The 14,088-nt window shown below is 36.3% G+C and overlaps 1 protein-coding gene across 1 annotated transcript in view; it reads left to right on the top strand.

Moving 5' to 3' along the window:
- LOC127847648 (AP-3 complex subunit beta-2-like) overlaps nt 1-13,243 on the top strand; it is a 36,534-nt gene extending 23,291 nt beyond the window's left edge. Inside the window, exons 18-23 of the mRNA XM_052379689.1 lie at nt 382-460; nt 1,968-2,092; nt 4,385-4,567; nt 4,961-5,003; nt 5,904-6,086; nt 11,028-13,243. Coding sequence (XP_052235649.1) covers nt 382-460; nt 1,968-2,092; nt 4,385-4,567; nt 4,961-5,003; nt 5,904-6,086; nt 11,028-11,314 — 900 coding nt within the window. The 3' untranslated portion in view covers nt 11,315-13,243. The remainder of the gene's footprint in view (nt 1-381; nt 461-1,967; nt 2,093-4,384; nt 4,568-4,960; nt 5,004-5,903; nt 6,087-11,027) is intronic.
- The last annotated feature ends 845 nt before the right edge of the window (nt 13,244-14,088 follow it).

Genomic DNA, 14,088 nt, shown 5'->3' with positions numbered 1-14,088 from the left:
TGGACATTATGCACATCATTTCATTTTGTTCCTACGTTTAACATTCTGATTGCTATGGCAACAAATAAAAAAATAAAAACTAAATAAATTCTGACAATTGTGGAATTTCTGTCATTGGTGGAGCTGGTAGAGGACATATATTGCTTGGCAAAAGTCTTGTTGTTTTTGTGATAACAAATACTGATCACCATTTGTGCTTTGTGTTTGTTAAGTACATTTTGTTAAGAATAGTCTAGTTAATCTTTCACAGTTTTATTGTATGCTTTGATAGTATTTATCTTTTTCTTAGAGAGCAGCATTTTAACCCCATACTTGTACTGTTTTGCAGGCATAGGCTTCCCGGTATTTCAGACAAATTATGCTTGTTACTTGTTTTTGCAGGAGCCCTTGAAGAAGGCCCAACAGAAGTCGCCACCTAGTAAACCTCAGGATCTTGACCTGTTACTGGACTTGGGAGATGGTGAGAAAACAGAACTGATGAAACAATATGACAAAGCCTGTCAAGCAAAAAGATGCTCTCATCCTCTAAAACAAAATGGTGCTCTCCTCCTCTCAAGCAAAAGATGCTCTCATCCTCTAAACAAAGAAGATGCTATAATCCTCTTTAACAAAATATGTTCTCATCCAATCAAGTAAAAAGATGCTCTAATCCTCTATTACAAAAAGATTCCCTCATCCTCTAATACACAAAGATGCTCTCATAATCTCAAGTAAAAAGATGCTATCATCCTCTAATACAAAAAGATGCTCTCATCATCTCAAGTAAAAAGATGCTCTCATCCTCTAATACAAAAAGATGCTCTCATCCTCTAAAACAAAAAGATGCTCTCATCATCTAAATTGAAAAGATGCTCTCATCATCTCAAGCAGAACGATGCTCTCATTCTCTAATACAAAAAACGTCCTCTAATCCTTATGTGTTTTGTGCCTTTTGTGAGACAGCAGTTGGTTTTCTTATCGAGTTAACATGGTGGCAAACCATCTGAGTACCTCATCGATCAAGACCAAGTCAAACATCTAGTCGAACATCAATCCTGTAGTATTTTTATAAGAACTCAAAAAAATATTCATAAACATTATTATTTTAAGTGTAAATCATTGAAATTATTCTCTTGGTATGACTAATATTGAAGCAAGGAAAATTTTGTATGTAAAATTTATTTTTTCTTAAATCAAACGATGTGCAAATGAATATAATAATGGTTATAGCAGATAAGCGTTATTGTTAATGGAATCATTGAGGAATACACCAGTACTTCATGATGGGCACTTACTGCTATTTTAGTTACTATCTGTAATGTTAAAAGGGTCTATTGTCATAATACTGTGTGTTTTGTATACAATAATGAAAGTTAAAAAAAAAAATTACTGTGAGAAATCTTAACAAGTATTGCAGTTGTTGTAATACAACTGTTATTTTGTTAATATTGTTACTTTAATGTAATAATGAATAATGGTCATAGAAGGTTAATGTTGGAGAGCCATAGACATGTTAGTAATCTCATGCCATATGTGCAGCATTCTGGGAAAACTGGGCTTAATACATGAGTGTAATGAGCAGTCCGCGTAGGCTTTCAGGGACAGTCCGCGTAGGCTTTCAGGGACAGTCCGCGTAGGCTTTCAGGGACAACACTTTCTGCTTTTATGTTATTGTTTGTTTAACCCTTTCCCACTCAGAATCAAAGTGAAAATTGCTATGTGCAAACAGCATAAAACCAGAACAGCCTGCGAGTAACTCACAGTCTGTTCAGGTTTTATGCTGTTTGCTGCTCATCAGTATCTGAGGTTTGGTGATGAAGCCTGTGCTGACTGCGCAGGCTAATCTGGAGCAACACTTTATGCTCATGCACTGAGCTCAATTTTTAAAAGAGCAAGGCTCGTATACAAAGTCAAGACTGCCATGCTTTACTGCTGATTCTGCTGACTGCTTTCTAATCATATCTCTGTACGGTCTCATGTATTTTCAGTGCTACCACCGATGACCTCGAGTGCAATGCCAGGGTCAGGGGCTGGTGACCTTTTGACCCCAATGAGTGCCCTAAGTCTTGACCAGACGTCCAAGCCTAAGGCAGCAACACCTTCAGCGCAAATGGTGAGTTTCATTATGTGATTTTATAGCCTAATATTATTTGAAGTTTATATTTAATTTCTGGAGAGCTTTTTGTGATTTGCTTATGCGATAAAAGGTGCTGTCAACACACTGGTTATGTATGTCAAGGTTAAAATGGTAAAAAAAAGACAAATAAGTAAAAATGTAAACCCCCAAAATTGTCGTTGATATACTTTTTTAGCTCATCTATTTTTTGAAAAAAAATTATGAGCTATTGTCATCACCTCGGCGTCGGCGTTGGCGTTGGCGTTGGCGTTGGCGTTGGCGTCGGCGTCCGGTTAAGTTTTGCGTTTAGGTCCACTTTTCTCAGAAAGTATCAATGCTATTGCATTCAAACTTGGTACACTTACTTACTATCATGAGGGGACTGGGCAGGCAAAGTTAGATAACTCTGGCGTGCATTTTGACAGAATTATGTGCCCTTTTTATACTTAAAAAATTGAAAATTTTGGTTAAGTTTTGCGTTTAGTTCCACTTTTCTCAGTAAGTATCAATGCTATTGCATTCAAACTTGGTACACTTACTTACTATCATGAGGGGACTGGGCAGGCAAATTTAGATAACTCTGGCATGCATTTTGACAGAATTATGTGCCCTTTTTATACTTAGAAAATTGACAATTTTGGTTAAGTTTTGTGTTTAGGTCCATTTTATTCCTTAAGCATTAAAGCTATTGCTTTCATACTTGCAACACTTACTAACTATCATAAGGGGACTGTGCAGGCAAAGTAATGTAACTCTGACTGGCATTTTGACAGAATTATGTGCCCTTTTTATACTTAGAAAATTGAAAATTTGATTAAGTTTTGTGTTTAGGTCCACTTTATTCCTACAGTATCAAAGCTATTGCTTTCATACTTGCAAGATTTATGAACTATCATAAGGGGACCGTGCAGGCAAAGTTATGTAACTCTGACTGGCATTTGAACGGAATTATGGGCCCTTTATACTTAGAAAATTGAAAATTTGGTTAAGATTTATGTTTTGGTCCACTTTACCCCTAAAGTATCATAGATATTGCTTTCATACTTGGAACACTCACAAACTATCATAAGGGTACAGTAAAAGGACAAGTTGCATAACTCTGGTTGTCATTGTTACGGAATTATGGCCCTTTTTTGACTTAGTAACTTTTAATATATGGTTAAATTTTGTGTTTCGATCCACTTTACTTCTTAAGTATCAAGGCTATTGCTTTCAAACTTCAAATACTTACATGCTATCATGAGGTTACTGTACCTGGCAACTTTAATTTTACTTTGACCTTTGAATGACCTTGACTCTCAAGGTCAAATTATTAAATTTTGCTAAAATTGCCATAACTTCTTTATTTATGATTAGATTTGATTGATACTTTGATGAAACTACTCTTACCTGACATACCACAATAGACTCCACCCAAACCATCCCCCGTGCCGTCCCCTCCCCCCCCTCCCCCCCTCCCCCCCCTCCCCCCCCCCTATTTTTTTTTTTTTTTTTTTTTTTTTTTTTTTTAAGATCATCTCACAAATGACCACCACACCCTCACACTATACCCCCCCCCCCCCCACCCCACCCCACCCCCCCCCCTAATTTTTTTTTTTTTTTTTTTTTTTTTTTTTTTTTTTTAAGATCATCTCACAAATTACCACCACACCCTCACACTATACCCCCCCCCATTTTTTTTTTAAAAATGGTTATGTTTGAAATACCGTCCAACCATCGCACCCAAACCCCCCCCCCATCGCCCCCCCCCAACCCCCCCCCCCCCCCGGATTTTTTTTTTTTTTTTTTTTTTTTTTCGCTTTTTTGGAAGATAATGTAATAAATGTCCACAACCCCACACTATACACCCCTCTTCACTCCACTCCTCCCTCCTTTGTGATTGAAAATGAGAGTCCCTTCACCTTTAAAAAGAAAATAGATGAGCGGTCTGCACCCGCAAGGCGGTGCTCTTGTTTTTAACTTTGGCACACTGAAAGCCTTGGCTTCCTTGTCTCTGATTTTGGAATTATTTTCACACATTTTTAGTGTAATTTTTGTGCAACCTCTTTGTACATAAAATTTTTTACAACTTATCAGAATATATGTCACTTAAGCTTTTACTTCATAGTAATTCATCACATTTTTTTTTAGATAAAAGTTGTTTGTAAAGCCTTTTAATTGCTTAGATTGCTTTTCTATTATATAATCAAAAAAAATATTGATGTAATCAATTGATAAATAAACAGCTACGAAAGCTTTTTACAGTGCTTTAAGCGTAAACAAATCTTAGTTTATCTTTCATTTTTCTAGTTCACACCACAAGTCCAGGGAAAGACGTACGAGTTATTGAATAAATTGTCAGGCGATGGCCTGGGCATCACATACAAATTCACCCGAACAATATCCATATTCACTCCAAAAATGGTCTCCATTGAGCTCACGTTCACTAACAGCAGTGAAAGTATAGTGTCCAATATCAGGATAGGACAGAAGGTGAGTACATGAGTACTTAGAGTTGTTATATGTATATGGATAATGCAGACACTTAGGGTTACTGCAAATCGTGAATAGTGGAGAACTTAGACTAGGTATTCAGATTAAAAAACACTAATGGATTAGAAGCTACATGTATATTTACTCCCTTCAAAAAGAAAATTCCTTAAAACTCCTTTTGCTTGATTGCATTGAAAGCCTAAGGCTGATTTAGACACTCGCAAGTTTGTTTCCATAGTAGAACCAGTACTTGGTGTTGTTTTTTTTTTTGGGGGGGGGGAATCATAAGTACACTTCCATACATACATGTAGCTTAGGCTCAAGTGTTTTAGGCACTACTTTTAAGGATAGTGTTTTAATTATGAATATTGAAGTTTGAAACTTTTTCTTCAGAAAATCCAACCTGATATGGAGGTACAAGACTTCCCTGAAATTGGTAAGGCTTTTGATTTTGCTTGCTTCAATTCTGATTTTAAGGATTTTAAGCACAGTGCTTTCAGCAATTATACTGGGTTGTGATCATGTTCAGTTACTTTTCAGCCCTGTAGGAATGGACTTTGTTCTGTAATTTTTACTATTTTACACGGCATACTGTTTGTAAAAATTTACCGAGTAAAAAATTCCAGGTTTAATCTTAACCTTTTCCCCCTCGGAAGAAAAGTGAAAATGGCTCTATGCAAACAGCATAAAACATGAACAGCCTGTGAGTAATATGCAGGCTGTTCAGGTTTTATGATGTTTACTTTGAGTATGAAATGAAATCTTTACAGTTTGAATGTTGTAAGATTGGTCTCAAATTAAATAAGATTTTTCTAAGGGACTTTTCTTAATTCTTTAAAGTGCGTATTTGAGTGATAAAGGGGTCAACCAAATCAGGCAATGAAATCTTGTGAACAAAATCAGGCAATGAAATCTTGTGAACAAAATCAGGCAATGAAATCTTGTCAACAAAATCAGGCAATGAAATCTTGTGAACAAAATCAGGCAAAGAAATCTTGTCAATAAAATCAGGCAATGAAATCTTGTCAACAAAATTAGGCAATGAAATCTTGTCAGTAAAATCAGGCAATGAAATCTTGTCAACAAAATCAGGCAATGAAATCTTGTCAGTAAAATCAGGCAATAAAATCTTGTCAGTAAAATCAGGCAATAGAATCTTTTCAACAAAATCAGGCAATGATATTTTGTCAACAAAATCAGGCATTGAGATCCTTTCTTATCTTCCAAGGTGTGCCATAGCCAGGGACTAACTTATGAAATATACAGTCACATTGCATGTATAAAATTCCTGGTACAGTCTTAAAGAAAGCCTATTGAATCTCATCTTTCCGTACAGCTGCCTTAGCCACCAAGAATTCCACATCAGTGCTGATGGGTGTGAACTTTAACGATACAACCCAGCCAGCGACCTTCGAGGTCATCACCGAGGAGAAGAAATACAATGTCAAGATCACGGCACCTGTGGGGGAGATCTTGCAGCCATACAACATGCATGAGAAGGAGTTCATTAAAGAGCAGGGTGAGAATGGGGGGGGGGGGGGGGTTGAGTAATGACATCTGGGCTCACTTTCTGGAATATTCTTTAGTCTGTTTTTGCAGGAGTAAGTCAGTCTAAGCTAAAATGTTGAATCCTGGACAATCGCTCCCACGGGCAATCGCTCCCACGCTTATTTTGACAAGGTGGAGACAGTTGCTCCTACATTATTTTGACAACTCGGACAATCGCTACTACATTATTTTGACAACCTGGACAATCACTCCTACAATATTTTGACAACCCGGAGAGTCACTCCTACAATATTTTGACAACCTGAACAATCGCTACTACATTATTTTGACAACCTGGACAATTGTTCGTACGTAATTCCTATCAGAGACATTATTTCGTAAATTATATTTATTGGAATAAGTGACGATTTTGCGAAGCGAATAAAATATCAAAACGGCAGGAGAAATGGAAATGTTGGTCTTTAATTAACTTGTATTTATGATATTATGCACATGGATGTATAGAAAGGAAATATGCAAATACATGTATTAACATTTATATACATATAAACACAATAAAATATGCAAAACAAAACACATTAAAACGAAAAGAAACCTTTATGTATATTTATACACACAGCTGGATGCATACAAGTCAATAATGATTATTCACAACACATTCTAGTTCCCGAGACGAATATTATGCCCAACACTCTGAAGAATTGTATCTAATTGTATGAACCAATGGCCGTGGTGTTATAAGAATGTTGGAGCGACTGTCCGGGTTGTCAAAATAATGTCGGAGCGACTGTCCGGGTTGTCAAAATAATGTAGCAGTGACTGTCCAGGTTGTCAAAATAATGTAGGAGCAACTGTCCAGGTTGTCAAAATAATGTAGGAGCAACTGTCCGGGTTGTCAAAATAATGTAGGAGCGACTGTCCGGGTTGTCAAAATAATGTAGGAGCGACTGTCCGGGTTGTCAAAATAATGTAGGAGCGATTGTCCAGGTTGTCAAAATAATGTAGGAGCGATTGTCCGGGTTGTCAAAATAATGTAGGAGCGATCGTCCAGGTTGTCAAAATAATGTAGGAGCGATCGTCCAGGTTGTCAAAATAATGTAGGAGCGACTGTACGGGTTGTCAAAATAATGTAGGAGCGACTGTACGGGTTGTCAAAATAATGTAGGAGCGATCGTCCAGGTTGTCAAAATAATGTAGGAGCAACTGTCCGGGTTGTCAAAATAATGTTGGAGCGATCGTCCAGGTTGTCAAAATAATGTAGGAGCGATCGTCCAGGTTGTCAAAATAATGTAGGAGCGACTGTACGGGTTGTCAAAATAATGTAGGAGCGACTGTACGGGTTGTCAAAATAATGTAGGAGCGATCGTCCAGGTTGTCAAAATAATGTAGGAGCAACTGTCCGGGTTGTCAAAATAATGTTGGAGCGATCGTCCAGGTTGTCAAAATAATGTAGGAGCGATCGTCCAGGTTGTCAAAATAATGTAGGAGCGACTGTGCAGGTTGTCAAAATAATGTAGGAGCGACTGTACGGGTTGTCAAAATAATGTAGGAACGACTGTCCAGGTTGTCAAAATAATGTAGGAGCGACTGTACGGGTTGTCAAAATAATGTAGGAGCGACTGTCTGGGTTGTCAAAATAATGTAAGAGCAACTGTCCGGGTTGTCAAAATAATGTAGGAGCGATTGTCAAGGTTGTCAAAATGATGTAGGAGCGATCGTCCAGGTTGTCAAAATAATGTAGGAGCGACTGTCCGGGTTGTCAAAATAATGTAGGAGCGATCGTCCAGGTTGTCAAAATAATGTAGGAGCGACTGTGCAGGTTGTCAAAACAAAGTAGGAGCGAACGTCCGCCCTGTTCAAAATCAGCAAAAGAGTGATTGTCCGTGGAAGCAATTGTCTGGATACTTGAAATGTCATATTTTTATAATAGTGTTGACAGTTCATTAGAAACATATCTTTAAATGAAAATTGTGATTTCAGTTATTACATCTAGGCCTTCATAAACCAACTAATTATTTGACTTAATAAGTCGTACAATGAAGAATATTCTTGAAATTATAATGTTTAAAAAGATTCTTTCTTATTTAGTAAAACTTGGCATTTGACACTTCAAATTTCATCACTGTTCATTTAGAACAGTGTGCTGAGGACATAAGCTCCATTGATAGCACACATCAATTCAAAGTCTGAAGTAAAATGTATTGGTTCAAAGTCTGTTCTTTTAACTTCAGTCAAAGAATTGTTTGGTGATTATGTGCCCTGGCCCCACATTATTTAATATTCCTAAATCAGTTTTAACTGGATCAGCTGAAGCTGACCTGTCATATTGTTATACCGTGTACAAACAGTTCCTTGAAAACATATCTTTAAATGACAATGGGATTTATAAAAAAAATTGTTTAATGCACCATCCGCTTTTAAATTGTAAATGGAATCAATTATGCCTGTGACTTTCAGGATTCACATCACATGCCCGTAATAACCTTTTTTTGGCTCACCTGATTGCTCAGGTGAGCTTTTGTGACCGGTCTTTGTCCGTCGTCTGTCCGTCCGTCCACATTTGTTCGTAAACATTCTAGAAGCCACATTTATTGTCTGATCTTCATGAAACTTGGTCAGAAGCTTTGTCATAATGAAATCTCGGTCCAGTTCTAAACTAGGTCGTGCCGGGTCAAAAATTCGGTCACTAGGTCAAAAAAAGGAAAAAACTTGTAAACACTGTAGAAGTCACATTTCATGCCCAATCTTCATGTAACTTTGTCAAAATGTTTGTCTTAATGATATGTTGGTTGAGTTCAAAAGTGGTTCCGGTCCGTTGAAAAACATGGCCGCCAGTGGGCGGGGCAGTTTTCCTTATTTGGCTACAGAGAAACCTTGTAAACACTCTAGAAGTCACAATTTTTGCCCAATCATCATGAAAGTTGGTCAAAACTTTGTTTTTATTGATTTCCCAGACGAGTACGAAAATGGTCCAGATAAGTGAAAAAACATGGCCACCATTGGGCAGGGCATTTTGCTCTATATGTATATAGTGAAAACATGTGAACACTCTAGAAGTCACATTTTTTGCCCAATTTTCATGAAATTTGGTCAGAACATTTGTTTCCTTGAAATGAGAGTTAAGTTCGAAAATGGTTCTGGTCCATTGAAAAACATAGTTGCCAGGGGGACGGGCAGTTTTCCTTATATTTATATAGTAAAAAGGCTTGTAAACCATCATGAATTAAGGTCATGTAACTAGCAAGACAACTCTTCTAAATTTTGCATTTAAGTTTACAGTAGTTACTCCCCTTGGTATGTAAATGTTTTCATAATAATGCAGTGTATTTTCTAGAAGGCACATTTCTTTTCCGATCTTCATGAAACTGGGTCAGAAGCTTTGTCCCAATGATATCTCAATGGGGTTGGAAACTGGGTCATGCTGGGTCAAAAACTAGAGAAAAACCTTGCAAACACTGTAGAAGTCACATTTCATGACCAATCTTCATGTAACTTTGTCAAAATGTTTGTCTTAATGATATGTTGGTTGAGTTCAAAAGTGTTTCTGGTCCGTTCAAAAACATTGCCGCCAGTAGGCGGGGCAGTTTTCCTTATTTGGCTATAGAGAAACCTTGTAAACACACTAGAAGTCACAATTTTTGCCCAATCATCATGAAAGTGGGACAAAATATTGGTTTTATTGAACGAGTTCAAAAATGGTCCAGATCAGTGAAAAAACATGGCCACCAGTTGGCCGGGCATTTAGCTCTATATAGACTATATGTATATAGTGAAAACATGTGAACACTCTAGAAGTCACATTTTTGGCCCAATTTTCATTAAATTTGGTCAGAACATTTGTTTCCTTGATATGAGAGTTGAGTTCGAAAATGGTTCCGGTCCGTTTAAAAATATGGTTGCCAGGGGGACGGGCAGTTTTCCTTGTATTTATATAGTTAAAAGGCTTGTGAACACTCCAGAAGTCACATTGTTTGCCCAATCATCATGAAACTTGGTGAAATGATTGGTTTTATATATATCTCAGATGAGTTCGCAAATGGTCCCGATCCGTTAAAAAAACATGGCCGCCAGGGGGGGGGGTGCAGTTTTCCTTATGTTACTAGAGAGAAACCTTGTGATCGAACCCTATAGAAGTCTAATTTTTTGCCTAATCATCGTGAAACTTAGTCAATACATTGGTTTTATTGATTTCTCGGACAAGTTGGAAAATGGCTCAGATCGGTGAAACACACTTTTTAGCTCACCTGACTGCTCGGGTGAGGTTTTAGAATTGGTCTTTGTCCGCTGTCTGTTCATCCACATTTGATTTGTAAACACTCTAGCATTCACACTTCTCAAGCATTCTTAATGAAAGTTGCTGAAAGATCTAGGTCAAGTTTGATAACGAGCAAAATCACATAATTAATGCCATAATTAGTGCCCTTAGATTGTCCAAATGTTCATTATATGATACAAAATCCTTGTAAACACTCTAGAGGTCACAATTTTGTTTCAGATTTTATGAATCTTGGTCAATACATATATTTCTGTAAGCAAAGTTTGATGTTTGGTCAACTCAAAATATAGGTCACCAGGTAAAATCTCACAAAAACAAAAACACTCCATACGCCAGAGTTTTGGTTGAATAATGATGAAACTTGACCAGGATGTTTGTCTGGACAATATCTAGGTCAAGTTTTACATTTGGTAAAGATTAAATGAATTGAGTCCTCCCAGGTGAGCAAACTAGGGCCATCTTGGCCCTCTTGTTTTATTTTCACATGTATTTTATATTGAAATAATTATGCTCGAAATAATGTTGCTGTTTTTTGCAGGTGTACATGTAAACCTGAATACCTGAAGAATTACCATTTGCTTGATCATTTGCTTGAGGCTAGAAGCTTATTTGTAGCTTAATTTTGTTGTTGTTGTTGTTATATAATCACATTATGCCCGTAATAATGTCTTTCAGGTAAACTGGCTGGAATGAATGAGAACTCAACAAAAGTGAAACTTCCCGCAGATAAAAGTGACATGAAGTCAATAGTCACAGCAGTTCTTAAAGTTGCCAATGTTCTACAAGTGCCGTCTGCAGAAGAAAATAAATTCTTATTCGCTGCTCGGACCCTGGCAACTCAAACTCTGGTGCTCATTTCCGTGGATACTAAAAACGGGGCTGCTAAACTTACAACCAATTGTGAGAAAATGGTGATAGGCGCAATGTTGATGAAAGACGTGAAAGGGTCACTGGAGGGATAGCAAATTATACAAATTATTGACTTAATGCAGCAGCCTATATATGAGCCATGTCCTGGGAAAACTGGGATTAATTCATGCGTTAAGTGTCATCCCTGATTACCCTGTGCACAGGCTAATGCGGTACGACACTTTCATCTTTTATGGTATTCTTTTATTTCAAGGAGGTCTTACTTAACCTTTTGAATGCTGGGAAATTTGTCTTCTGCTAAAATGTCGTCTGCTGAATTTCTTAAATTAGCATTTTCTTTGATTTGTTTCAAAGAATACTATCATAATAGCAAACAGTTTGGATCCTGATGAGACGCCACGTTCTGTGGCGTCTCATCTGGATCCAAACTGTTTGCAAAGGCCTTCAAAATTCAGTTCCCGCACTGAAAGGGTTAAATGAAAGTCCAGAAGGAATGTTTAGTCTAAGGAGACTGCACAGGGGGACAGTGTCCACTCAGGCATTATGCCCAGTTCTCTAAGAACAAGGGACAAAGTAGTTAATTGAAAGGAATGTGAGGAAATTGTATCTAATTAACATCTTATTTCTTAGTGTTAATTTGTTTGCATCATTTCTGTATTTGATACTGTGTATTAAAGTGGTAACACTACTTGATTCAACAATGCATGTGTAGATGATACTATTATTTGGTTTGTACCAAGTGTTTTTGAGCATATTAATGATAAAATGTTTTTCATAAGAAAGGAATAATTTTGTACGACCTATTGCCAAATTTTTTTTCGTTGCAGCTTTTAAATCTAATGCATTCGAAAATTGTGATAGCTTTTGATGTTTTGTGCTGCAAACATCTAATTGTTTTTCAAATATTGTGTGAATATCAACATGGATTTATTCAATGACCCGTTTTAAAGGAAGAGTCGTCTGTTCACATTTAAGTGGATTCATTTATGCAGAAGTTGTTGCAGTTCTAAAGATTTCTAGTCTTGTGATCATAATACTTATGTAGAGATGCTCCAATGTATTGTGTAGTATTAAAATTATATCAAAGCTCTTTTCAAACGTCATTACTTTTGACATTTTGTGAGAAATTCTGCAAAATATCAATGCTTTGTGAATTGCAGTCAATATTTCTGAAGTCTAGTGCATGTGTGAATTATTTTGATGTGTATAAATTCATACTTAATAGTCAGTTCTACTTTTATTTAATGACATTATGGAAATAACTACAATACATCTGTTTAACCAAATGAGATGAGATAGTAATAGAAATTTAATTTTGGGTTAATTGTTTCAAATGCACAATCAGGTATTAACTTCATTTATCTAGTTTAACTATTCTTATAATGTATTGATACATCTTGACAGTGTCTCTCAGCCTCTGTTAGCATAATAAGGTATTGTTCCCCTGTTATCACTTGTTACCAAAACAATAGTCGTTAAAATCTGGGTTTTAGAATATTATTCTCTTCATTAGAAAAACTATTGTTGAATGATTTTGCACGGTTTAGTTTTAAAATATTTTATTTAATGAACAAACATTGTAAACATTCGATAACATATACAGTTACAACTGAGTCATGTTATTCCAAAAAAGGATTAGAACGAAAGATCACGATCTTATTGGGTTCTTCTCCATTGGGTATGGTTTAAAACTATATGCCTGATGCTTTTAACACAAATTGTTCAGAAAATGTTAATTAATTGTGAGAGTTATTTTGTTTATTGTGCAATATTTAATTTGTCCAAAGTGCTTCATAATTGAACGTTCATATTTATGATAAAATGTGTTTATGATGGTTGGCTGTATAAGGTATACTCATTTTGATTACAGTACTGAAAACTAATTGGTTACATACTTTTCATCTACTTAAATGTGTTAATTAGTAAGTTGTTAAATTATCAAAATTTTAACTAATTATATACATTATGTGGACCAATCCAATCACTGTATAAGTATTTAATAAATTCTATTTTAAATGAAATTGTTTTGAGTTTTGTTTATGCATAGTAATACAAAACACCTTCCATTTGGTTGTTTCTATAACCGTCATTGAGTACCTTTTCGATTGGACTTAGTTACTATTTCTTCTTGCATCAACCTTTGGATAATGCCATAATGTGTCCAGCCATTTATCGAACACTCAACAGATTTTAACTTCCTACTTTAAATCAAATGTTTGACAAAACAACACAAAATAAAGTTGTGAATATTTTGCGACAGTCTTACAGTGATAAAAAAAACTTGCAAAATCCTGAGGACAATGAATAATACATTTTAGAAAGATTTGTCCTAATCGTCATTTATCTATCTATGTATACTGCCATGCGCCCTTTAGAACATTATAGGCAGATATGGACATTTTCGAGTCCGTTTCCTGGGAAGAACCAGTACTTGGTGTCTATGGAGGAGATAATGAGAACGCTCCACGAGTAGGGAGCGATCCCACAAACTCCTGATCGCTGGGCGGACACCTCATCCACTACACCACCGCGACCATCGTTCTAGACCTTCCCATCACTCTGTGAGTGTGACATGTTCACTTTAAATAACCCTTAAGTAGAGCTTGACAGTTAATGTTGTTAAATATTCAAAAGTTTTAATGTTTGATGTTTCTTAATGATTGATATGACGATAAAGTTTTGATGATTTAACATTTGAAAGTATGTCATGTTTAATTCATACAATTATGACAGACTTTGTGCTAAATCTATTATAAAACTGTCAAAGTTTTAACATGCCGAATATGGGTGTCAATACCAATGCCACGTACATGAGAGACCCTGCTCAATATATTTCAAAATTATTTAACAAATAGATTGCACAGTG

Source organism: Dreissena polymorpha, chromosome 10, assembly GCF_020536995.1.
Source record: "Dreissena polymorpha isolate Duluth1 chromosome 10, UMN_Dpol_1.0, whole genome shotgun sequence".
Classification (NCBI taxonomy): Eukaryota; Metazoa; Mollusca; class Bivalvia; order Myida; family Dreissenidae; genus Dreissena; species Dreissena polymorpha.
The sequence above is the reverse complement of the archived record's forward strand: the minus strand, read 5'-3'. Positions and strand labels throughout refer to the sequence as shown.